We start from the raw sequence: 27,964 nt of genomic DNA on the forward strand, positions 1-27,964 counted from the left end.
GACAAACAATAAAGGATTCGACAAACATTTATTCAAAATTTGTGCTACACAAGCATGATATAAAAATACACAATAAATATTAAACGTCGACTTAGCCACAAAACTAAATTACTAACTCAGCTTATACACAATAATACTTTCAGATTAATTTTCACTTACCCTAATGTCGATGCATATTTATGGAATGTAATAAAACTGAAAATACATTAGTTAAAGATATTTATACCTTAGATAAAATTTTCATCCTGGCACTAGCCAAAATTTTATTGCTATGCTAAAGTATTTTTTGTCATATTGAGCCAATTGAATTTTTTAAACATTTTTAATCAATGTATTTATTGGATAAAATATGAAATAACTATACCTACATATTAAATAAGTGTTGTTTATTATGAAATCATTTAAAACACTAAAATGTTCACAACAAAAGCAACCATAAAATGCTTTGTAGGTTAGAAGGAGCTTTTTTGATCAGGCTACAATTTAAATTAGTATTTCCCTCAAATGTAGCTTATTAATAAAATAATTTAGATATTGGCAATAAAATATTTGAGAAACTGCTGTATCATCAAGCAATAGATTGTAGCATCTAGCACCTATCTAAATATAAATCAAACAACTAAATGAAACTATCATTTTTTATGTACAAAAATTTCAGGTAACATTTTTTGTACAATTTATTTCAAAATCGTTCTGGCAGTACATTTTTAAGCAGATAATTAATTATAAATAGTTGTAAGTCCTACTTAAAAAAAAGTTTAAAATTAATATTGAGACAATAAACTATTGTATGAAAGAATATTATAAGTTATAAAACCTTGCAAAAGATACAATATAAAACGGAATATCCAGATCATCCTGTGATCATTGAATTTCATAAAGTACCTAATAAAGAATGGCATATTTTTTATGTGAAATGTGAATAAAATATTATATTCGCATAATATTACACTACAACATACAATATGTCAGAGATATATCATTCTTAAAATAACTAAACTAAATAAAATTACATAATAGTAATAGTCAAAAAAATAAGGAACAAACATTGAAATCAACAGTTAACACTAATGTAAATCAGACTATAAAACAATCACTAACAAATTAATTGCATCATAAAACGGCATAAACTATATCATGTGCTGAATAAAATAGTGCTCTACGCAGCCGACACTTACAGCTGAAAGCGTAATAATATAATTAATCAATTTGTAATCTGGTGAGACGTTACTTTAGCAATGTTGTATGTTAAAAAACCATTCAATACTGAAATAGACATCCAGGGTGTAATTAGAACGCTAGCAAAAACTTACCTAGCGCTATTATATTATACTAGGTCCCTATACCAAAACACAATCCAATAACCATTTGCCTTATACTTGTGGTTTTAGTGACTTAAGTATTTTTCAAACCAGCAATGTACCTATGGCTAAAACTCGGGGTCACGTCCCGACATTGACCCCGCGGGCGGCATCTATTTGCGCAACGTTCGTTGACCTTTAGCATCAGTTAGATGTTTTATATGCATTGCGAACTTTAAAAAATACAGGTTTTTTTTGTGGTATAATCGTCAGTATTATCACCTGTCTTCGTTTTTGCTAGAGTTCTAATCACACAACTAACATTTAGTTCCGATTACGCTCATATAATGCTTACTGCTGCCATCAGCGCCAAAATGGCAAAAATCAAGTTGCTTCAAAAACAGATCGGCAACCATCTTTGAAAAATAACGTGCTTAGAAAAATAACGTAAGCAACTTATCGATTACAGATAGATTTATTATTATTATTTGCCGCCGTAACATATTGGCATGACATGCAGTGGCGTGCACAGGGTTTGAAGCCAGGGTAGGCATTAGTTAGGTAGGAACCTGTTTACTGGCAGGTCATAATGAAAAATTTGCATTGAGCTATTACAACTGGGGTAAGCAGTGCATTTATGCCTCTACGACCTGCACGCCACTGATGACATGGAATACGCAAACCCAGGAATTGAGAACAAACAACTCTAAGACGATTTCACACCAATAAAAATAAATATGTGCAACATCCGTAGCATTCGACACAAATTATTTATTGTGTCTCACTTTTCGTCTGACCGTGAACATTTTTTTCGGTGAAAGTTAATGTGTTTATAATAATTTTCGCCACGCACTATACAATATATTTGGTGTGGACTTTGCTTTAGAGCCCATTCACACAGCTTATGCATTGCGTTGTAATAGAACAAAATATGTACTCATAGATAACCATACTTATCTTACAATCTTTTCACTCGACACACTTAAAACGCGTCGTCGAAAAAATTCAATTACTAAAAAGTAATTGAATTTTCAACGCTCAGCGGTAGGAGCGGTAGGCGTAGAATCGAAAGTGCCCTGTGCCAAAGGCTTTATATTGGGTATGTTGGAATATATTTATTTTGGAATTATAATAAATTCAACTTATTTCCTTGCTCTTAGGCCTTTAAAATATAATTATTGAAAACGTCATGTAGGCCAGAAAATACGTAATATCACATTCAATAAAAACGTAGTAGCAGTAGGTACCTACTTCTGCGAATTACTGGAAAAAATTCATATAGAATGAATAAATTTTGAAAAATGTTTCTAACTTTAATTCAGGTACCTACTTAAAATATTTTTTGACCCATTGATAAACAGTATGGAATACTAAAGTGCATTATAAAAATAAATAGGTACTTAATAATATTCTATCAAAAAGTAAATTTTCACCTAAGTATATCACTTTTATTATTATTTAGGTAAAGGTGATAAACTACGCGTAGTAAACCAATAAAATATGCATGATGTCAGTTAATCTAAATCTAAATAAATGAAAATAATATAATCCATTACAAAATAATAAAAAAATCGCAGCCAAGAAAAAGCAACTGCTTATTTTTTTTAAATTAAGCATGTTTAATGAACGAGTGTTGGGTAAGGAACTCTAAACTTAAATACTAACGGCGATATTTATGTTATCTTTTTATGTGATGCAGATCCTAATTCGGTACCGGGCGCGCGGTGGTAGGATCCTGTATGAAGTGGTACAAGTCAAGTTGTCCTAGATGAAATAAAATATACATTTCATTACAGTTGTACACAACTCTAAAGTCTAACTTATAAACACTTGTCTATAACTCTAAATTAAATTGACACATCTAAATCCCTATTCGTTTCCCGAATTCCCAAAAAAATCCTACAGAAAAGAAAGTCAAGGCACGACGATTAGACCCGTTAATTTAATTTAACTTAGAGTTGCATGCAAGCAAATTAGATCATTGTCTTAATTTTTTAAGTTATGTATCAAAAAAACTATAACAAAAAATCGGTGAAGTGCGTGCGAGGCGGACTCGAAGGGATCCGTACCATCGTACAATAAATAACACTTGAATTTTTATGGCGGCCATTTTAATTTTTTTATTATTTGTTGTTATAGTGGCAGTAAAAACACACATGCGAAAATTTCAACTCTACCTATTGTGGTTCACGAGATACAACCCATTAACAGACAGACTGACAGCGGAGTCTTAGTAGTAGGGTCTCGTTGGCACCCTTCGGATACGGAACCGTAAGAAGTAAATTACGATGACATAGACAACATATTTGATGACATTATTATCACATCACAAGTACAGTCCGTACAAATAGACTTATCACGCGCCACTTTAACTATCATGTCAAAAGTATGGTTCACTTTAAAATAAGGACTAAAATCGTACTTTTGACACGATTAAAAACACATACACATAAAGTTAAAATGGCCCGTGAGAAGTCATTTTGTACCCATGATACACAAAGCATACATAAACATTTTGGTCATAACCCATAACTTTGAATATGAAATAAAGAACATATTAATATTTCGACATTTAAATTATTCAATTTTAACCTGAGTTCGATAGTTATTATTTATTATACTTACTTATCAATAATAAGATACTGGTTTTCATATCCCCATTTGATTAATAATGATATTGATCGCATATCGCGCTCTCAATATCGGCAAGGAATGTAAAACGTTAAATTACCAGAATATCTGATACACCTAAATTCTGTCAGTTCGACTGACTTTGGTACCATCCAGTTATCCAGTATTTAACCAATTCAATCATTTTGGCATCATCGCCTTAAAAACATCGGTTTAAAAATTATTATAATAATTTTAGACTTATGTCCGTGATACCACATTAAACAATTTTCTAAAAAGGTCGATATTTTGATCTAGTTGCATGGATGGATATAAACAGGAATGAAGAACTGGAAACTTAATAAGCCTTGTACGATATCAAAACTAAATACATACAGTGTGACAAGACTCTCTTGGCACTAGAATGACATTGACAGGGGGGCGCTGTTTAGAGAACAAAGGCTTAGAATATACAAACAAGAACAAAGGGGACACTCGACGGCAACGTTAGTTCCGATTTTCACCACGCGCCAAGATAGCTTTGTCGCACTGTATGTATCATGCACTTTGCTGAACAACCCGTAAAATTCCTTCAAAATGAAGGAGTGTAAATCGATTCTATATTAAGGTATTTAATTCAAGTAGGTATTAGAAGTGCCCTATTCATATAACATACATATAAACAACAATAACTCTTAAAGTATTAGACATACAGTTGTAAATTTAATGTTGTATTATAGCTTAGCTCTAAATCTCTCGATGTAATAAAAAAATAAAAAGGGTTGTCGGGGGTGTTTTTGCAGAGATTTACAATAATTTGTGTATTTGCATAATTTTACGATAATTTTTTCGAGTTTCTTATTTTTTTCAAAAGTTATGGAAATGTGAACACTTTGTTTTGTAATATAGACGATAGGACAGTATTGTTGCCCTTGCTTGGAATAAGCCCATTTTTATCTCAGTAAGACCAAAGCTTTCGAGAGATATCATTTTTTTCGTACACGTATAAGAATATTTCAACAAAAAAATCAAAATGGCTGCCACAGGTAGGAAGTGGATTGGGCCCAAGTTTATAGTGTATTTGTACTTAAAAGTAGTTTTATATAAGTGTTTAAAATATCGCTAGTTCTTGTTCAGACACACTGTATAATATAGATTCATGGATTCATGCAGCTGGGTCAAAATATTGACATGATATCTCCAAAAACTATTGTATGATAACTATTGTATGATACCTATTGTATCAAGTATGTTATAACTACATGTCAAAGGCGCATTTTATTATTGCGTGCCTTTTTTCACATAATATTACTTCCTCCCGAATCTCAAGATTTCAAAGTGAAGAAGCATGAACTTTAAAAGTTAGCTTGTTTGACAAGCAAATAAAGCTTTATTCTTGCTGGCTACTTTGTTTAGCTATCTAAAGCAGTCAGCATATTAAATCTCCATTTCGAAGGCCTTTAACACTTAGCTCGCAAGCTAGCTAGCTTTAACGAATATAATATTATATTAGCTTTAATCAAATCGTCAATCGTCAATCAAATTATATTGTGTTACAAAAATCCGATCTCGAAAATCGATCGATCGTTATCGATCTTGTTAACTCACATGGATATGCCTTTTTTCAAACAAATATTTGTTTTAGATGATTTGACAGGTCCTTAAATTGTTCATGGCCTTTCTAGATCTCAATGTACATAGATTATAGATTATTTATAATTAATGTTTTCTTCATTCACTACATTTTGGAATGTTATAAGAGACAATTAATAACCAATATTTTATAGAGAGCAAAAGAGAGCACATTTCTCATCATAATTGGGATGATGACTGTGTCAAAAATAAATTATTTCTTAGGGATCACTAAATAGGTCTTCCAAAATTCGTAAAATCCACGTCCATTGTTAGTTTTACGTTTTTCAACCATTCTAGATTATCGATTAACTAAAAAAAAATACGTCAAATTACGCCAAACGTGTATGACGTCATAACTGTGAATTTCATACAAGCTTCCTACTAAGCGACCGTTTTAACGTTTGATAAAAAGCCGCTGGTTTGACTTGTAGTCATCATCCCTATTATGCAGTTTCAATATTATGCTCTTGCGGTGTGAATTTAAAGGAAAGCATACAGCCATTGCTTAATGTAAAAGCCTTTCCACATTGCCCAATCCAATATCGATACCAGACACACTGAGCTGTTACAACAGTCCGCTCATTGCATTTTTTGACATTTAGCAACTCTAGGGGATAGAGTACTGAAGTTGTGATTATCCACTAAAATGGAACTATGCGTAATGGAAAGTAATGGTAAAGTGTAGGTTGGAGAAATGCGCTTGCCTAGATTAAGATACCCATACATTCTTACCTTGAAGGTACTCAAGATATATGTGGCAGGAAACAAAACGTTTGAATGGCATTCCCCTAAAAAAAGAATGTCTAACTAAATGTCAAAAGAAGTTATGGAATAAGTCCTCTGATTTTACGTGCCACAGATCGGATAGTGTGAAAATGCCTTAACTGTTAAGGTGCGCCTCACTACAGCCGCGCCTGAAGCGCCGCGATGTGCTGCTCGAGCTCGCGCACCCTTTGCTGACTGAGCTGCAGCTGCCGCTTCACGATCCTCAGCTCTTCGCCTTGCCGATTGAAAGCCAGGCGTAGCTGAAATTGTAAAAACCGGTCAAGTGCGAGCCGGAAACGAAGGGTTCAGTACCATCGTGTAACAATTACGATTTTTGTGGTGTATTCACGTTTCATGAAAAATACAAGATATTTTAAGAGAAAATCGATAAAGAAAATGATTTTTTTTGTGTACTTTAATCACGTGATCGTAAACGGCTGTAATTGGCCGAGAGGTTTATGATGTCAACTACTCGTAAATAGCTTTGGGTGTATAGTATAGTCAATACGAGCAAGTGACGTAACGATGACGTATGAGGCGCCATATTGTCAGGAAAGTGTTTTCGGGGGATTTTAAGTATTATTTTTTGTTTTCATTTTTTCTTGCACTTATGTAATGGAACGTAAAATATACATTCTCTGTAGAGTTCTTAGACATCAGTGATTAACGTAGAAGTTTTTAAAAACCTGTCGATACCGCACACTATGGTGTAGACGAGAAAAAACAATTCATCCCCACTTTACATGTTAGGGGAGCTACCCCAAAAAAATATTTATCACAATTTTATTTCACCACTTTGTCGGCGTGATTAGTATTTAAACCCATGATAAACTACAGATTTCTAGCACTAATAGTCTCTGAGATTAACCGAGGACGGACGGACGGACGGACATGGCGAAACTATAAGGGTTCCTTGTTTACTACGGAACCCTAAAAATTATTAGTCGTCAAGCACAGGCCGATCGGGAAATAAATTAGTTTAAAAAAACTGTACCTCGTGCTCAGTGTTGAACACATCTCCCTGGTTGATCTGCTTGTAGAGCGGTACGGGCTCGCTCTCGCCCGTCTGCTTGCCGAACATGCGCTGCAGTTGGTGGAACTTAGTGTTTTGGTTCGCGGACGTCTTCTGACATTTCTCCGTTACTTGAACCTGGGGGACGCAAAATACTGCTCAGTAAATACAAAGAAATCGATTTAAACTCTAACACAGTGAAATAATTGCGTATTTTTAGGATAGGTAGGTTTTTTTTCTTTATTTCAACCAAATAATAATTGTACATTTTTCCGCTTGACACCTAGAAACTCCTTTTGAGTTTATGTCGATGTCACACATTATTGTCACATATATAATACTGAACTAAGCTAGATAATAACAAGGTACAAATCAAAACTGAACGGAAAAACGAATCAGATGCCGTCGTGGGTAAATTCATACTTCAACCTTGGGAGGTCGTGGAGTCCACGATTCCTAAACAGAGGTTGGGTGATTGGAAGATTAGGGAAATTGGGAGACCGGTGTTGGAGGTTATGCGGTTGGTGGTCGTGCGGTCGGGAGGTTGTGGAGGACGGAAGTGCCGTCGGAGGTTCGGGAAGTCGTTACCTGCGGCGCGTCTTGGTCGTGGTTGTCCTGCCACGTGGCGAGCGGGCGGTAGTCGGGCGTGGTCTCGCGCGACAGGAACGCGAACTTCTTCCTGTTGTTAGCGTCCTGCGGCTGTAGCGCCGGTGTGTCCTTGTTTGTACGCGGCTTGTGTGTGGATATGGTTACTCCTAAAAATAAACAGACTGTATTAATGCTAAGCATTTAAGTATCAGTGTTCAATATGAGTATCAGCATTATGATCCCGATCAAACTATTACACAATAGGCTACTTGACAATTTTTTTAAGTTGGTCTTAAATGGTTAATATTTGTCCTATTATATCAAAAAAATTAACACTATATTTTTTTGCGCCCTAAAAACCGTAAAACTTTAATTTAAAAAAATATTTTTCTTAGACAGGTGAAAACACTGTCGGCCATGTTTGGCCTTGGACGATCTAACCTATGGACTTGTAACGCGCCTAATATTACGAATAAAAATTTCTGTCACTTTTGGTGCGGGACGAGGAAACACTACATAGACAACTTGACACACTCACTCAACAAAGTTTTGTGTCATTATTAACACACACATATCTAAATCTTCAACACTACTACATTTTACGCACACTAATAAGTTATATACATCAACATACAAAGACATTACGAGTGTAAGACAGTCAAATTGATTTGCGATGCTACCGTATCGATATTTTAAAATATATCGATAGTTTTTCAGAAACAAAAGTAGAAGTAAGAATTTATTACTCGTATTTAATTACTTAAAACCAGTGTTTGGTCAGCGTAGCGTATTCTTGCATACATTCACCTCACTTAATAGGTAATTATCCCAAAAACTAATAATGCAACGTAAAAATAAGAAAAATATTTATTTAAAAAATATGCACATACTTTTTTACTTATTTTATATCATTTTTAATCTTTTGTATTTTTTTATATAACGAAATTTTCATTTAAAATTTCGATAGTGAAAATGTGCTTACGTCCAAGTTAATGACTTATATTATTATATAATACAAAATAAACCTGACCGCACAAAAGCCTACCAAACATAATTAGTAGGTATATCAATCAATAAAATGTTTTTTTCTTTCCAATCAATCATTTATTTATTGCACATTGGGTTTACATGGTAATTCCAATATGGTGTAGGGTCAGGTGGTAAACAGTGGCCCAGTAGTACACAGTGCACCACCACTCATATCTCAAAAACGCGACGTTGCTAAACCGTACTGCAAACGCGAAACAATTCGCCTTCTACCACCTCCCGCACTCCCCAGTCGACGGCGCTCTCCCGCCCGTAACAGTGGCACAGTGTATGGTTTTGTCCTTGGAGCCAAAAAAAGTAAGTACACGTGTTTTCATTTATTTTCTTTCTAGAATCGTTGTATATTTAGTAACATTATATTGCACTGTTTCCATGTGTAAAGTAATTGTTCCTTAATAACTTAGATATATAAATATCCTTTGAATTTGGTATGTTTAATAGTTATGTAACCTTAAAGGTTAGAAAGTGGTGTCTGCACACAGTGGCTCAAAATCGTAGGGTACACAGTGAACCATGGTTCACTGGGTACCAATCACTTTGTTCATTATGTCCGATACAATTTATGCATTAACTTTCAACTGTGATTGTTATGAACAAAAAGGCGTTAAAAGAAGATCTACTACTAATTAATATAATAATAGTAATCTTTTTGTTTTAGAATGTGTCGAACTACAGTAAAAAATCGAAAAATTGGCGGACATGATGCAAAAGACATGAAAAAAACTGTAGATCTTGTAAAGAACGGAATGAGTATACACAAAGCAGCACAAGAATGAAATTTAAAATATTCAACTATGAGAAGATTGATGTGAAAATACTAATAAGTGGAAATATAAAAATCCAAGCTTTAATTTATATAATCAGTATTCCTAATTAGATTTGTAAGTTAAATTATTGTAGATTTTATGTGATTGTTGCTAAAGAATACAAATATATAAAGAAATGATTAAATATTACTTTACTGTAGTTTTATTTAACGACATTTATATCAATAAATATTTTTAAATATGTGATAAATGTAGGTAATTAAAATGATGATTCACTGTGTACACATTGGTTCACTGTCGACTCACCCCCTGATTCACTGTGTACATATACTGGTACACAGTGAACCATTCGTCATCTTTTAAATAAAACAATATTACCTATAAACTATTACAATTAGTGCTGAAATTGATATGCAAAACACACGTTTAATAAATTACCTTTCGTCTAATGCCAATAGTTCTTAACTACATTCACGTACGGTGGATCTATAAATGTTTGAAATTTTAGTGGTTCACTGTTTACCATGTCACCCTACTCTTTGTCCAAAAAAATTAAACGTAAGTTATTAAATATTACACGTAGGTATTGCCCTTACAAATTAGCAATGCAAAAATTTTCTCAATACCTGCCGCTTTTACCCCACAGCAAAATTCCATAAGACAGATATGATACTATGAAAATAAATTAGTAAACACACACGGTGGCCTCTTCTATTTTTAACACGTCATTGTGGCTAATTCCTTTGTACACAATCTCTAAACTAAACTAAATTATCACGTCTAAATCTATTGCTATCCCTTTCATAATGTTGCTTGCGGAAAAGGAAAGCACTAGATTTAGACCTGTTAATTTAGTTTAGTTTAGAGATTGTGTACTAGAGAATCGGCCCCATTATTTACCATTAGGTTAATGTTATGTATATTCTTGGCGATTCTCTCTGTAAAAATATCGAAATCTGTAAAAATAAAACGATTATGATAAATTATTACCTAATCCTCATCCTTGAGAAAGGTACACCTTTTAGCTACATATTACCCAGTTCAGAGACACCCTACCCCGTTTCTCGCCTATCACTAAAATTGCGTTGCTTTAATATTTTTTAAATGTATTAAGTACGTGAAATCACAGAAATCGACCAGTTTTATTACAAGTATAGGTAGCGAAAAAATTGTGGTAATTAATAATAACTATTCTTTACTTGACTTGAAGACGGTAATTTAGTCGTTAATAATAAAGAAAATGTTTTCATCGATATCGATAATCGAACCGCAATCACTATCACATGATTCTTAAAAATCGAACCTTATGTCCTATGCAATTAAATCTAATACTGAAAAATTTTGTAAAAATAACACTATAGTCTCGTGGGGAGTGCGGTATACTATAGACGGAGAGCCAGGGCCCAAAATACTGTTTGAATTTACTAAGGCTAATTTTTTTATAGTTCATTAGAATGGTTGCGTACACAAACATACTGCGGTCAGTCAAGTGAACCTGAGAACAGTGACTCAGGTGCGCTATCAAAGGTGTCGTACCTGCGAGGTAATAAAATGAATTTACTAAGGCTGAAAATTGTTATATAACTTGTATATTGCATATAAATAAAAGTTGTAATGGTTAGTCAGCAGAATATGGGGACAGAGCTGGTCAGTATGCGCAAAAAATTAGCCTTAGTAAATTCAAACAGTTTTTTGGGCGCTGGCTCTCCGTCTTTAGTATACCGCACTTCCCACGAGACTAGTGTTATTTTTACTACTACGTAATTTCATGCTGTTCACGCGTATTCAAATTTTAACCTAATTTGTATATAACGAGGGTTGCAATTGTTTAGAAAAAACAAAATATAGTCTCGTGAGAAGTGTGACTCGTTTCTACCGAATTATTACGTACTCAATTACTGAATCGGTAAAGTTCTCGATTGTTATTTTATTATAATAATTTATGTAATTTAATTTATAGAAAGCGTTTATTACACCAAAAATACTTACTTATGAAATGAAATTCCATCTTTTTGTAAATTTGATGTGTTTGATTTGTTCTTGCACTCACTAACGGCACAAACAGGCATTTTTCACCCAGCGTGTAAGACGTCGTCACACATCGAAAACGATTCTGACAATGACAAAATCGATTCCGCAAACAGTGTTTATAAACGCAGTGGATTAAAAATCCATTACTATTGACAGAGGGGAATAATCATGCGAGGCGCGTCCTTAGGTTAGATCGTCCAAGTGTTTGGCCGATAGATTATCTGTGCTCTGACGTCATGCATTTGTAAACAACAGTATAACCACAGGGTTATACTGCATGCTATGTTATGCATTTGTAAACAACAGTATAACCACAGGGTTATACTGTTGTTTACAAATGCATGACGTCAGAGCACAGATAATCTATCGGCCAAACATGGCCGACAGTGTTTTCACCTGTCTAAGAAAAATATTTTTTTAAATTAAAGTTTTACGGTTTTTAGGGCGCAAAAAAATATAGTGTTAATTTTTTTGATATAATAGGACAAATATTAACCATTTAAGACCAACTTAAAAAAATTGTCAAGTAGCCTATTAATAGAAAGAGGTCACGACCTTTAGCAATGAAAACTACGATACGAGCTTGGTATAAATGCTTATACAGGTATTTATATAGGTTGCTGAACTCAATCTGAGTTTGAGACAGCATACCGATAAGGAGTGTACCACTGGGCTAGAAGAATTTTGCGGGACACTAATAGATGGAATACAATCGAATACACAAATCTCTACATTTAACTAAATTGACATAAATCTAGTGCTATCCTGTTCTGCAGGGTGCATTATGAAAAGGATAGCAATATATTTAGACCTGTCGTTTTTGTTTAGAGAAAGTAATATTACGCAGGGAACATTACGAGCAAGACAGCACTAATGTTGCATACCGGTCTTCAAGCTGATGAGCAGCGGCGGCGCGTTGATGCCGCTGAGCCAGTCGCGCGCGCTGATGGCGGGCTGCGGCGCCGCCGTGTCCGGGTACAAGTCCTCCTGCATCACGACAATACCGTGAAACACACGACAGAAGTGATGTTTTCATCGCGATGTATGCAAAACGCCGTGGTCACTAACCTCAAATGTTCGCCATAAATATGATTCCATGTCAATTAAAGAGATGAATATAGTTAATCGTTGACTGTGCACATTGCCAGCGAGAAACTGCGACAAGAGCTGTCAAAAGCTATCAAATGCCCGCTATACATTTCAATATAAAGCAGTAAGCAAGTGTCGCCTACTGTTAAACTGGTGGCGATCACAGTGAATCGGAGACAATCAAATGATACAGGGAATCCAAGGACCTGCTAGCTCCAAAGAAGTGTCGCCTTACCAAGCGTCACTTAGCCTGCGGCCCAGGCGGGAGCGGGACCTGCGGGGCGGTTAGCGTGTAGAACAAACTCTTAATATTTACAAGAACTTGTAAGGAAGACGCGCGGACGTGTCCTAATCGAGAGCGGGTATCGAGCGGCAGAGAATGTATGGTATCGAGCCCGCTGCTCGCCCCACAGGACGCACCCGCTCCCACTTGCCGTGTCCGTGAGTGTCGCGTGTCGCAGTTGCATAACGTCAGTGAAGTTCTCGATGCGTAAGTCAATTTTGGCAGGTTTTAACATTCTAAGCATTTGATGAAGAAGATTCATCCGCTTTCATTCGACCAATCAGAATCATGTCTTTTAGTGGCTCTATAGACCGCAAAACCCTTACCTGGAAGCAGTCAGACTTGCGCGGCACGATCATAGAGATGGGTTCGCAGAGGCCGCGCGACGTGTGGAGCTTGTAGAACCGGAACACTTCGCAGATCGACGTGTTTACGCCACGCTTGGGCATGAAGCCTAGCCCGCGCTGCAAATTAAGTTGAACCATTTAATATATTGAAATATATTTTTAAAAACTTTGATTGTGAAAACATTGATACCTGTCTATACATTTTATGAGAAAAATAACATGGAAATACTTACTTGAGGATTTCCAGAAAGGAATTGATTGAGGAAATGTACGTATGGAGGCTCGTCGACCACTTCGTAGTAGCGAATGTTGCCGTCGCCCTTGCCCGCAAGGTATACCTATTGATAGATTAAAATTTTCAGAATTTTCTTAATTTGTGAATTGAGAAATTATGGTCCTTCGAACCGAATATAGAATACGTTGAATACATTATGTATTGGTTTTAATATCAGATAACATCAGAAAACTCTTCCGTGATTTGTTTCCTACCAACCTGGGTCTCATTAAAACAATAATGAATAGGCATCTTCTCAAACGCGTCCCATCTTAGGCCACATCATCACTCTTGCCATTAGGTGTAAATGTGGTCAAGCGTGTGCCAATAGTGAATAAAAAACCGGTCAAGTGCAAGCTTGACTCGCACACGATGGGTTCCGTACCATCGTACAAGAACCGCACCGATCGCTGTAGCGCGAGAACCCGGTCGTCAGCACTTTGCCCTGGCTTACGAGGAAGGTGTTATATTACCATGTTAGTGTCATAGTCGTAGTACGGGAAGACGACCCCGGAGGAGCTGTCGATGGTCTCGCACAGCAGCGGCTTGCTGAGGTCGTGCTGGTCCCACACCGCGTACTGCCGATCGCTGTAGCGCGAGAACCCGGTCGTCAGCACTTTGCCCTGGCTTACGAGGAAGGTGTTATATTACCATGTTAGTGTCATAGTCGTAGTACGGGAAGACGACCCCGGAGGAGCTGTCGATGGTCTCGCACAGCAGCGGCTTGCTGAGGTCGTGCTGGTCCCACACCGCGTACTGCCGATCGCTGTAGCGCGAGAACCCGGTCGTCAGCACTTTGCCCTGGCTTACGAGGAAGGTGTTATATTACCATGTTAGTGTCATAGTCGTAGTACGGGAAGACGACCCCGGAGGAGCTGTCGATGGTCTCGCACAGCAGCGGCTTGCTGAGGTCGTGCTGGTCCCACACCGCGTACTGCCGGTCGCTGTAGCGCGAGAACCCGGTCGTCAGCACTTTGCCCTGACTTCCGAGGAAGGTGCATTTCGAAGCCTTGGTGCCAGTGTGGCATTGACCTTCCTACGAAAAAAAAGTTATAGGTGTATATTCTTGATGTAAAGAAAACCGGCCAAGTGCAAGTCAGACTCACATGGAGGGTTCCGTACCTTGGAAACATGAGTGTGATTATTTTGTTGCTTAAATTATATGTAACAGCAAATGTAATTTTATGTGATATAGCTACAAATTAACGATTTTCAGATTTTTCATTTACTTGTACTGTGAGACCTTACTTCTTGCCAAATTTTACGATTCTAGATCAACGAAAAATACTATGAGTTGTGATTTATTCGCGAGTGCCAAAGTTGCGGCAAAAATGGCCGTATTTTCTGAGTGTATTGACTTCGAAGATTGACTTTTATAGCTCCAAGATACCGTAGATATAGTATTTAATATTGATTTCTACTTGATGCCTTCACGCGTTCCTGAGAAAACAGGTGTTGACCGACTCACAGACAGATGGACAATGAAATGATAGGGTTTCTTTTACCTTTCAAGTACCCCATAAAATAACTGTCTACTCTTGTGTAGTTTACATTTAGCAGTGCGAAAGCATCACATTTTTATTAAGAGAAACTTTAATACTTACCGAAAGAACGATCCCACGTCTAGGTTCGATCACTCTCAACTTCTTGTCTTTGGAAGTAGTAGCAATAAGAGATCCGTCGCGATTGAAGGACATGCAATATATGACGTCACTGTGGCAATCGATCACCTTCACCGCTTCGCCTTTGCCTACGTCCCATACAAAGATCTGAAATAAAAAACTGACCATTTTATTTGGACTATTGGTAAGTTTTTTTTGGATAATGTGACTATCGCAAAAACTCCCGGCTAAATGCGAAAGTGTGTCTGTCTGTCTGCTAGCTTTTCATGGCCCAACAAAAAAAAAATTATCATCCGTCATTTATCATAGTCAAGGGCTAATTTGTATCGAATAAATGGTGGTGATGGTAGTGATGACGAAGCTATATCACTTACCAAGTAATCAAATCCAGCACTGAGCAGAATGTTCTCGGCGGTTGGATGCCACTCGATGTAGGCTACACGTCGCTTGTGGCCGTGAAGTTCCACGAGCCAATCTGTCAAATGCATCGACAGCCCTCCGTCTGGGATGTGCCATAGTTTTACCTGGAGATTGGTAATAATAATATACATTTATTTTAACGAATAGTAATTATTAGTAGTTATTATAGAGCCTCAATAGCTCAACAGTTGGGGAGCGGACTTACGATAGGGAGAGTTACGAAATTGTTGCCGCCCGTTGCACTATTGTCGTACCTACTCCTAGCACAAGCTAAGCTTAGTTGGAGAGGAAAGGGGAATATTAGTGCTGAATCCTGATTTAGCTTGGCTAATATTCTTTAATAAAAAAGTAGTGAAAGTCAAATCCATTTATTCAAACTAGGTACCATTGTACGTTTTGATTGTCAATTGTTGAATTTTTGAGATAATTGTAAATGTGCTGATAAATTAATTATGTAAACTTAAAACTGGGTTTCCAAATGCACCCTGGTTTTAGAAGAAGCCTACAACAAACTCAGCCGGGTATTCCTTTTATTATCAGTTTTAGAATATAATTTAAAACTTATTAGCACTATTAAAACTCTTAAAGTAATCAATTCCCAAGCTTTCTTATCATTTAAATAATTCTTTACATTGGTAATAGGAATTTTCAATAAGTATTTCCGTTTTATGAAAATTTTGAACTTGTTAAAAGAGACGTAATTAATAATACATTTTCTTTTACTGTTAAAAAATTATTGCTTGTTTGAAAGATAATAAAAAACATTGCGTATGCTACTTATGTATTTTTCCTTTTTAAAGTAGTTAAAAGCCATGTAGAATGTAGATAGTATGACAGTATTAATATTTGAGTGCTGATAGTAGATATCATGTTTTCCAAGTATGTACTTATTAATAACCAACAAACCAGACATCCTAGTTAAGTGTTTTTGGCATAACATAAATGCTTTATTTTACACATAGAATGTGTAGAAAAGCCAAATTGAAATTGTAAAGGTACAGACTAAAATGGGTTGCACAGCACTAAAAACATATTATAATAAGTAGAAATTATCTTGCAGATGCAAAACAATTTCTACTTATCTAATATACGTTGCACTAAGATTAGTGCAACGTATGGCAATTCTTATATGTATAAACTAGCTTATGCTTGCGACTTCGTCTGCGTGGACTACATAAATTTCAAACCCTTGTTTTACCTCCTTAGGGGTTGAATATTCAAATATGATCTTTTGCTCGAACCGTCCAGTGGTTCGAGCTGTGCGTTGATAGATCAGTCAGTCAGTCAGCTTTTTCATATTTATATATAGAAGATACAAAGAAACCATTCATTTAAAAAAAATCTTAACAAGAAAATTAAAATGACAGAGTTGATGATAGAGACTGATTTCTACGCTATCGCTAGGACACCTATATTACAGTCAACTAGTATGATAAAAAACCGGTCAAGTGCGAGTCCGACTCGCGCAAAGAGGGTTCCGTACTTCAAGTGTCATCCTATAAGGGTTCCTTTTTTTCCTTTTGAGGTAGGTACGGAATCCTAAAAATACTATGGAGCCCTAAAAACAAGGAGCGGATTTAGAAATTCCGGGCAGCCTACTTGGCTTCCCCAGCAACACTTTCTGAAGTTCTCGCTGACGCTGTCATTCTGGAGTGAGCTCGGCTGGCTGGAGTGACCCGGTGGGTAGCTACAACCAGCGGTCTCAACTCTCACGTATGACGGATAACTACGTCTTAGTGCGTAATATAAACCCAGGATAAAGTAGAAAAAGAAACATATTCCAGAAAAGCCGGCAATGCATTAGCGGTTTTCCTGTTGCTTCATATGTTCATGCGTTGCATTAATAACATCAGGTAGACCCGCCTTCTCGTTTGCTCGCTACATAAAAAAACATTTAAAACGGGATATGCAAGCGCGCAACGAGTGCCATTTTTCACGGGATAATCGGATTTATTAGTGAAACTAAAATGGCGGTAACAAAATTACCGTGCAGTCATCGGAACACGAGGCTATGATGTTGTCGTTGAACGGATTCCATTTGATATCCAGCACCGGCCCTTTGTGGCCCGTGACGCGACTCGCGTTGAAATCTAGACGACCAGTCTGAAACAAATAGCACATATTATGTAAAAATCTGGGACTCGATTGCGTTAGAATGATAGCTACAATGTCACGATCGCACGATCACCTCTGATTGGTTGACGGTCGCTCACTATTGGCTACAATGCGTTGTTGCAGCAAGAGTAGCATAAATTCAGCTAATCACAACAACTGCGATTGTAATAATGATTGAAGCAGGTTTTTTGCAATCGACCTGATGGTTAAGCAGCCCGTGACGTCAGCAACAAGGAGCATCTCTCTACGTCGTCTTAACCCCCTTTTTAGAAATTAAAAGTCGGATTTTTCGACTTTTAGGTATAACAAATCAAATGTTAGTGATTTGATAATAATCGGGACCGACGGCTTAATTTGCTCTCGAACGCATGGAAGTAAAGAAGAGGATTTGGACCTCCAAAATTGATCACCCCTGATAACTTTCCGGTAGGGTGGTAACTAGCAACGGCCGAAGCCTCCAACCAGACCAGACAAGAGACAATTCAGAAATTATAAACTCCCAAACTGTCAAACTTACAAACCCGCGAGCTTCCATTTATTAAAACCACTGCGCGCTGTGGTTCGTCAAATCCGTCCTTTTATCAACATACAGAATCTGCCAATCGGCTGACTGATTGCGAGCGTCACACTGTGCACCGAATGCTGCCTGCAGCTACCTCGACAAAACTCCATGTAGGAGGTATCTCATTCCTAATTTGTTCTTATATTCAATTTGACTTTTATTATTATTATCCACTACATGATGCCCGCGACTTAGTCCGCGTGGATTTAGGTTTTTTTTAAATTCCGTGGGAATTCTTTGGTTTTCCGGGATAAAAAGTAACCTATGTCCATCCCCGGTATGCAAGCTATCTCTGTACCAAATTCCGTCAAAATCGGTTGAACGGATGGGTCATGAAAGGCTACAGACAGACAGACAGACACATTTTCGCCTTTATAAATTAGTATGGATTTACAGGCAAACGCTTAACCACAACCACACCTGATGGAAAATGTTGATGTGGGCTAATTCGGGACGCGTTTACCTAAAAGATGCCTATTCACTCTTGTTCTTAAAGATACCCGGATTCTTGGTAGGAAACACAGACCGTGGAAGAGTGTTCCAAACCTTAGCCATCCGTGTGACGCAAAACGTTTCGTGCGTGTAGATGGAATGTCAACGACATAAGGATGGAAACTCACCCGACGTCCTGCTGTACTACTGTCGATGTTGTCACGCTTCGCTTCCGACGTACATAAGGACTTTAAACAGTTTTTTTATTTTACACTTCACGCAACAGTTATGAAAGAGAACTGGTAGTCGACGGGTTGCCAAATAAAAGAATGGATTGTTATTGTATATTATGAAAGAAAACCTCTAAACTCATTTTCAGGGTTCGCCGGCCCCTAGTGGATTCCTGACCTGATATGTCACAATTTTCTGATTCAGTGGCATGATAATAATATGGACTTGATATAATATATGTAATTATATTTATAACAAAAACATTTTGCTATATTAAATTACTTTTGCTTTGCAATGATAAAACTTGGCCAGCGTATTAGATTATGACCTAAACCCGTCTCATTCTTAGAACTGAAATATAAAATAATAATTTCACATTTTTGATTCGTTTGTGGCTATATAGTCTAGATTCTAGACTCTTACTTTATAATATGAAAAGTGATTTACCACCCTTAAATTTTGATTGAAATAGCGTACTTTCCATGCACGAGTTGGAGATAACTAAATAGTTCTTAATTTAATTAGTTCTTTTTTTATGGAGGCAATATTGTGTGTGTGTGTTATAATAACATGAAGCAATAAGGTCGGTATTTCATTGGCGTACATTTAATTCCAGTTAGCGTTAGATTGCGCTTTAATGCGTAGACGAATTTTGCTCATGTGTCTTATAAATGTGTCTACTGTGGTGATTGACGATTCTAGTAACAATAAATATTAATTTCGGCGACAAAACATTCTTTTGATTACATCATGCATGAAATAGAATTAATAGCAACGAGAGATGACTTGCTGCAAAGTAACAAACGACAATTTTTATGTTTACTACTTCAATATAGTATGTGCTCGAGCAATTACGCCCAAATGCCAAAGTAATTACCATCGCGATTCGACACACGTACACGGATGTGTCTTGGGACTCACAACTGTAGCAATGGTACTGTTATATTTATTAGAATTCGGTGTCGGATCCTCACGCAAGCTCTTTGAATTTAGCATAGTTATAATCTCTACATAGTATAAAACAAAGTCGCTTTCCGCTATCTGTATGTACGCTTAGATCATTTAAAGTACATAACGGATTTTAATTCGGTTTTATAATAGATAAATAGTATAATAGGTGATTCAAGAAGAAGGGAAGAAAAAGGGTTACTCGATAAAATGTAAATAATTATGAGAATCATTTCCGTATAAATGTCATTTCTGTACATTCAAAATTAGGTCAATATTGTTTTGGTCATTGCTCTTTCAACCGAGCAAAGCCGGAGGGATTAGCTAGTGTTTTATAAGTCGTACGTATAACATTGATAAGAATTCTTAAAATCTGATTGAATTAAATGGGATTAAATAAATCCGATCAATATCATAGGTGTAATAATGTATTCTGTTAATTTGTTTAATAGGTAGGTACTACCTACTAATTTGAAGCCTCATTAACTCAACGGTTTAGAGGTCGGGATTAAATCCGGAAGGTCATAAGTTTCACACGTAGGACTATTATATAGTTGTAACCTTTTCTAGCACAAGTTTTCCGAATCAGTACCCTTATTATAAATGCGACAGTGTGTTTGTTTGTTGGTTTGTCCCCTGGCGCGTATGAAGCATATTATTTATATAATTGAGTCGGTAGATACTCACGTGATCCAATGGTAGAACCAGAAAGGCGCCGCCGCCAGCGACTTCTGTGACTATAGCGACAAATTTAGGGTTGACCGCGCAAAAGTTGGAGTCGTGCGCATTCCTGGTGATTTTTATGTTGTCGTAACAACGTTCCCGCTTGAAGGGAACGCCGTACACATGGCGGAACTTAGAGCTTCTCACGCCACGGAACCACACCTGAAAAATTATACATACAATTATCGTCCGCGTCATCCGATAGATAGACCATACTATACATAAGAAATCGAAAAGAGTTTTCCTAAAATTAATTTTCAGAGACCAACTAAGCAACTCTTCACCATCGATATAAATGACAAGATATGGTCAAGCGAACAAAATTTTTCTGGTTTAGGAACCAAATAAATCAGCGCCACCTCTTAGATACTAATGAACGACCCGTTTGAAATCCAGACGTCAGTGGAGGTTGCAGTGGTGCTAAAGTACCACTGAGTCGGTGCCATTTTGTTTGTTCAATAACCCTGTCCATACGAAGTAATATATAATGCTCTTCACTGTATTAAATATTTTCCTTTACAAAAAAATTATTATGTATAAGAATGCATTTTGTAATTAGAAACGAGCATGACGTTAGGTTTGTAGTGAGCCGTTTTAATTATAATTTTTTATGTACACAAATTTAGTATCCGACCGACCGGTCGATTTCTGGCCGAAGCCGCAGCTGAAAGTTTAATAAACCTAATAAATTCAATTCAAAATTGGCAAGTTTATGTTGACTGTTGTCTTGTTGTACATGTCATAAACGATAACACTTCGAATTCGTCACGGTTTGTTCAATTGGGTATTTGCCTGTGTCAAAAATAAATTCTTAGTGATTATTAAATAGAGGGTCTTCCAAAATATGCAAAATCCACGTCCTTTGTTGGTTTTAAGTGAAATTACCAATTAAATTATTGATTAAACAAAAATGATTGTGACGTCATATTTCAGTATTTCATAGCAGCTCGCATACTAAGCGCGCTTTTTGACGTTTGATAAAAAGTTACTGATTTGACTAGTTGTCAAATACCGAATTTCGGCACTTGTTAGGATACCTTCGCCTTCAGCCAAAGCTTCTGTCCATTTTTACCGCCGAAGGTTCAAGTCGCTAGACTCGCAGACCAATATGTAATGTGAATTTGCGTGTGTCTATGATTAACTATACCAAAATGCATTGTGTGGTACTCTACTACTGATTGAGGTCCATTCTTTTTTGTTATCTGGCATAAGTCATAACCGGTATCAATATTATTAATTTAGGTGTCGACGACTCCGTCACAGCCTGAAGACTTACGATTACAGTTAAATCTATTTTTAATTATTATTGTAATCTTCTATCTATATAATAAAAGGAAAAGCTGACTAACTGATTGACTGACTGATTATCAACGCACAGCTCAAACTACAAGACGGATTGGGCTGAAATTTGGCATACAGATAGCTATTATGATTAAGATTTTTGAAAATTCAATACCTAAAGGGGTAAAACAGGGGTTTGAAATTTGTGTAGTCCACGAGGACGAAGTCGCAGGCATAAGCTAGTCAGACTATAATATCACCTGAAGGTGAGTTTTTTCGACACAGATTTTTAACCAAAAAAGGCGGACTCAGTTCAAACCGTATGTAGATTTTGTGTATGCATAACTTTTATTGCGTGAATTCGAATGTATTTTTTATTAATTTTTTTTAATGTTATGTTTTATGCAATGATTCTGAATCAATTCGTTTGTTTACTAATCCAATTAAGCCTGTTGTTCCCGTTGGCCATATCCCTATGACGGAGATAACGGTAAGGAATGACGTTCAGTCGTACCCGTCACTACTGGGATAGGATAACGAACATCATTTTAACTTTTCAAACCTTTTCTTTATCTCCTTTAAACTTTTATTTGATAAAAGGTGAGCACCCCAACTCCACGCGCTCTTGTTGATCATACCCATAGTGTTTTTGTAATGTGCGAAGCCAGAAACTCGCGTAGGAGGTTCTGAACGAAGCGAGCTTACGAGGCTGAGTCAAGCGAGCCGCCTACATCTCGTACCGAAACGAAGATCGCTTTAATGAAGCTGAATGAAAGGAAGGGAAGCGAGTCTTCTGGCGTAGCCCATTTAAAAATTATTTGCCACTCTTCGGCCCCCTTTGTCAATGGGGAGGACGGGCATAATTTTAAGTTATTTTATATCAGAGTACAGTGAAAATGGGAAGAATTTGTAATAATAATTTTAATCAATTATCTACTGCTCTTCCCGTTAAACAGGGCCAAGAGGATCAAATGACATGCAGGCATCTAATTAACCAATAATGGGGGAAAAATTGTTTTTGTTGCAGTTTTTACACGATGCAATGTAATCGACCTTATGAAGCAAGCGATGGAACCAAAGCTTTTTAAACCTTATAATTATTAGGATTTAAAAAGTCTGTCATACATAGAAACTCGCATTTACGGATAGGTCGGTACATAAACACGCAAGTAGAGGTGTGATAATTTACACTATTGTTCAAATATTTTTCTCATAGACATCGAAAAACGTGTAGAAACTTCAAAGAGTAAAAGTGACGAAGTGTTTATTAATGCAATTAATTTGTAAGTTCTTTGAGCGAGACGTTTCAGGGATCTTTTTTATTTTAAGTAATACACTTTTTTAGGGTTCTGTACTCAAAGGGTAAAACGGAGCCCTAATGTCACTCTGCTCTGTCTGTACGAGTGTCACGGATCTCTAGCTCGTATACGAAATGAGTAACAAGCCTGATTCGGTGTAGAACCTTGACCCCAAAACCGAATATTGAATTAGAAATTCAATTCAATTATTTTTCAGGGGGGTTCCCATACAAAATTTTTTTTTTACCCTGTAGCATGTGGGATATTTCCTTTAGGAAAGGCTCGTTGAGTAGAGTATGAACTACAAATATTTTATTTTTGTTAATTTCAAAAAATAGGAGCCATCAAAGTTGTCAATTTAAGACCTTTTTGTGACGAGATCTATCTAAAAACTAAAGTTTTTAAGAATATGAAATTTCAGTATATTATATTGTAAGCAAAATACTGTATTTAAACAACAGATAAGTACTGAAAATAACGATTCATGAAGTAGTTTGTATGTTGTGACCAAAACATAAATATGTACGGAACCCTAAAAGAGCGAGGCCTGACTCGCACTTCGCCGGATTTTTATTTTTTAATCCTTAGTTTTATCAGGCAAGGCATACTACTGGAACGATTTTATTGACGGAACGATATTACTGAGGGAAGAGGAACTGTCATCGTGTTTTATCAATATCGGCTCAGTAATACAAAAACGCGGTATAACACAGCGAATTTTTTTCTTAAGTTTCAATAGTTCAATTCATTTACAATACAAATACAATTCATTTACAATACAAATACAATTCATTTGTTCATAAAAAGGCTCTTATTTCATAATTGTAAATTTTTTTAAGTAGAGTAACTATTAGGATACGGCAGATTGTACGGTAAGCAATAGTTTTTCTTTCAGCCTTTGGCTAGTTCGACGTTGTATATTTTTACAAATGAATTGAAAAACCTGGTAAAGATTACACCCCGGCGTGTTCTTTAATAAATAATTAATTTACAGCGCTTTTAAAACCCTTGTCTACAGCTCAGATTTACCACAACCGTTATTATCAAATCACTACACTTGTAAGACAAATTGAAATAAGTAAACTTTAAAAACAAATGCATCAAAAGAAATTGTAACATGCCAAATCAAAAAATAAATAAGAAGCACCTGTACCTGTGAATTAGTCATCTCGGCTCCACTACTCTGGTGCAATTTCAAGACATGCACTACATAAGATTCACACTCCAAAAACTATGAACACAGTTTGTGCATTTTACAATACATTATGTAAACAAGGAACTGAAAATTTAGGCGCCCTCAACATCACGAGCTGCGAAATAAACACTGAAAAATTTCAAAGAACAAAAAACAAATGATAGGACATAACATAGAGAGCTGCATAAAACGAAATTGTGCAAATTAAGAGTAACAATACGTAATAGCTTCTACATGACGAGTGAACACTTAAGCAATTCCAAACTATTTTATTATTCGTGTGTGATTATGACAGCGACTGAGGCGCAGACGCGTGCCTTGAGCGGCAAGCGAAAAAAAAGTGAAATGTAACTACTATGTAGTCAGTGATGCTGGGAGAAAATATATCCATTGTGCGATGTAGCGGTAGACAGTATATCAATTAAGTACAATTTACCCAAAACATTTTTGTTATGCAATGCATGTTTTATGTAATAACCGTTTGAAATATTACTTTCAAAAATGTATGCAAATTTTATGCCCGATGTAAAATTTTAACTTTTTTTATATTTGAAAGTCATTCTAAATAATTACTAGTTGTTTGGAGATCTTTTATAATTATTAATTAATTAATATTACTTACTTTTCTATGTATAATGCTATGAACTGAATGGTCATAATAAAAATTTAGTACTAAAATATTATCATGTAAGACACTTCTGTTTTAACAAAATAATTAAGTAATAAATGGTACTGATTCTGAGCACAACTAGAGCATTCGCATTCTTACTAATATAATATGAAAAGGACAGACATAGTTTGACAATTTTAAGTTTAATTTAAAGTCGTCGAACCTCGTGACTTTAGCTGCCAGTCACGAGAGTATCATTTAAATTTGTAGCGTGCACTAAAATTTAGAGCCTTTTAATGTAAAAATCATGTTCTGTAATTTTTTAGCAATATTAAAAAGAAGAGGATGCAGATACTCTAAATTTAATTTAGCGAAAAACAACAGAATCAGCGCCAATTGTAACTATTCCGAAAATTCCTGTCAGGTGTTTCACCTATAAAAATTATTCTAGCTGGGATATCAAAATATAATTTTATTAAAGATTTTAAGGATTATGATGCAGAGAAAGCGATTCGCCTCTGTATTATTAAATTGACCCTGCATTCCTATGAAAGCCCTATGTCCCATGGGAGTATAAACATTAGTTAAACACAACATCATCATGATCAACTCAACGCTAGCTCAATACTAAACATGGGTCTCCTCTCAGAATGACAAGGGTATAGGCAATAGTTCACCACGCTGGTCCAGTGTGAGTAAGCAAGTGATATTTAATTGCTTAAAATAAAACATACATAGCTGCGAAAAGTTAGAAGTGCATACCTGAGATTAAAACCCTAACCTGCCGAATAGGAGTCCAACGTGTTACCCACTCACTCTTAGTGAGTGGGTAACACGTTCACAAACTGAAAAGCATGGATTTGGATGAAGCACAACTCACTCCAGCAATGCGTGGGACTGCAATTACTTTGTAAATGGCATAATATTAATGTAAATCAAATGTCTCAAAACAGCAATTGCTGAGTTCCTCGCTGGCTCTCCTCGTTAGGTCATTCTGAACCAGTGGTAGGTAGGCATTTAACAATTCAACAGTACTTAATTAAGTACTTGCAAAAATGTATTTGAATAAAAAAACTTACTATTTCTTTTTCAGGGCATATTAAAGATTATCCAATCAATTATACTTTGTTTATGGCAAGCTATTCTAGAAGAATATAATATAATAATAATGAAAGTGTTAAAACATCGCTGGCTTAACTTCTAAACCATTACAAATGGAATAAGTAATTTCTTACAGATAGGCATAATTGTTTGCTCGCTTATGTAACAGACTGCTTTACAACACTATTACACAAAGCAAACTTGTTTCCAACAATAATTGGCATTCCTAACTATCACAATATGCTTTTTGCAATTTCTTTTATAAAAAGCATAGATAACTTATTATCATTAGTCCTAATTACTTCCTTAGGTAATATTTATTGCAGTTGTAACATTCTAAATATTGTATTTTACAATAAGTAACTAGTCTTGAGGTAATCACAACAAATTAGAGACGGTCAAAGTGATACAGGGTATCCAAGAACCTGCATAGCCCCAAAGAATAAGAAAAAGAACTAGTTTTGAAGCGGTGATGATTTAGGGTCTTCTAATGATTTAGGGTTTAGATGTCAGCCTCCTATTCAAGTTCTATCCCAGACACGCACCTCTAAATTTTCAGAGTTATGTGTATTTGAAACAATTAAATATTATTAGCTTTAATGGTGACTGAAAACATCAGGAGGAGACATACATGCCTGAGTTCTCCATAATTTTCTCATATGTGTGTGAAGTTTGCTAATCAGCACTTGCCAGCATGTTGGCTTGCTTGGCAGCGTGTTTGGACTACAGCCTAATCCCCTCTTGTTTTGAGAGGAGACAATCTTATCTTACGTATCAACAGATTACAGATACTCAGAACAAATATTAATTTTTGGAATGAGAAGTTTTAATTAAATACACAGAGTGTAACTATCTTTAAGTATAGGTATAAGTAAAAGAAGAAACTGACCAACACATACAGGCATAGCTTAAATCCATGGGTCTAGAAAGTTAAGATTTTAAATTGCATGGAGTTTTTCTATTTAAATAAAAAATCTAAATCTGCTGTAATCAGACATTCAAGTCATATGATAGAGTGAACCTTCTTTTAATACTTAACAAAATTACATATAATTTATAATAATACTTAATTTTAATTTATAATACTTAAAAGCCTGATGATTAAGGGATATATTTTCTCTTTCTGTTTTTGGTGTTATATAGATAACACCAAATGCAAATACACGATTTCAAAACATTTAGAAGTACAAAAGACAAAAGTATTTAGTGATCACTGATTACTCGATCTAATGTATACAAAAATCTTGGTGTATTTTAAGTTTATATTGGTGGGATACTTACCTTAGCGGCGGGCTTATTACACGCTCTCACATCTACAAGAACAGTGCCTTTTGAAGGACTCTTTTCAGTTATAATATCCAAACAACTAATTTCTCTCAAATCATCCTTTACCGGAGGCATATCCTTCATAAAAAACAAGCCTACGATTTAGAAGATTATGTCCTTAAAATAACTTTGTTATTTAATGTTGGAATGCGGGCACTACAGAATTAATGGTATTTCAATTGTACAGAAAATGACATGAACAAATTATAGAATATTAATTTACAGGATTTGATTCAAAAGTTCACATCACGGCTCACAGGCAGGCTCACGCTCAAAAAAATCGAATCTGCAAAGGCCAAAGATAATAGATAAGACAAGACCAAGACTCATTGAGCGACAAGAGGTACCTAC

General features: G+C 35.9%; 1 protein-coding gene across 1 annotated transcript; it reads right to left on the reverse strand.

The window, feature by feature from the left end:
- Window positions 1-14: 14 nt before the first annotated feature.
- Window positions 15-27,893, reverse strand: LOC117987016 (coronin-2B-like). Its single transcript, XM_034973977.2, has 12 exons — window positions 27,569-27,893; window positions 20,767-20,964; window positions 17,778-17,894; window positions 15,746-15,895; window positions 15,354-15,518; window positions 14,579-14,785; window positions 13,709-13,813; window positions 13,455-13,592; window positions 12,641-12,743; window positions 7,912-8,078; window positions 7,306-7,461; window positions 15-6,571 (listed from the first exon to the last, which is right to left on the reverse strand). Exons 1-12 carry the CDS (start codon window positions 27,695-27,697, stop codon window positions 6,449-6,451), a joined length of 1,758 nt encoding a protein of 585 aa, XP_034829868.1. The 5' UTR covers window positions 27,698-27,893; the 3' UTR covers window positions 15-6,448.
- Between the last annotated feature and the right edge of the window lie 71 nt (window positions 27,894-27,964).

The sequence above is a fragment of the Maniola hyperantus genome, chromosome 12 (genome assembly GCF_902806685.2).
Source record: "Maniola hyperantus chromosome 12, iAphHyp1.2, whole genome shotgun sequence".
NCBI lineage: Eukaryota > Metazoa > Arthropoda > Insecta > Lepidoptera > Nymphalidae > Maniola > Maniola hyperantus.

Bases quoted from the DNA above. Each gene is read 5' to 3' on its own strand.
- LOC117987016 (XM_034973977.2), bottom strand. From the start codon at position 27,697: ATGAAGGATATGCCTCCGGTAAAGGATGATTTGAGAGAAATTAGTTGT. The intron at 17,895-20,766 runs GTGAGTATCTAC...TATTTGTTTCAG, and splicing joins TGGTTCTACCATTGGATCAC to ACTGGTCGTCTAGATTTCAA. The intron at 15,896-17,777 runs GTAATTTTGTTA...ACCAATCTCCAG, and splicing joins CGTGTTCCGATGACTGCACG to GTAAAACTATGGCACATCCC.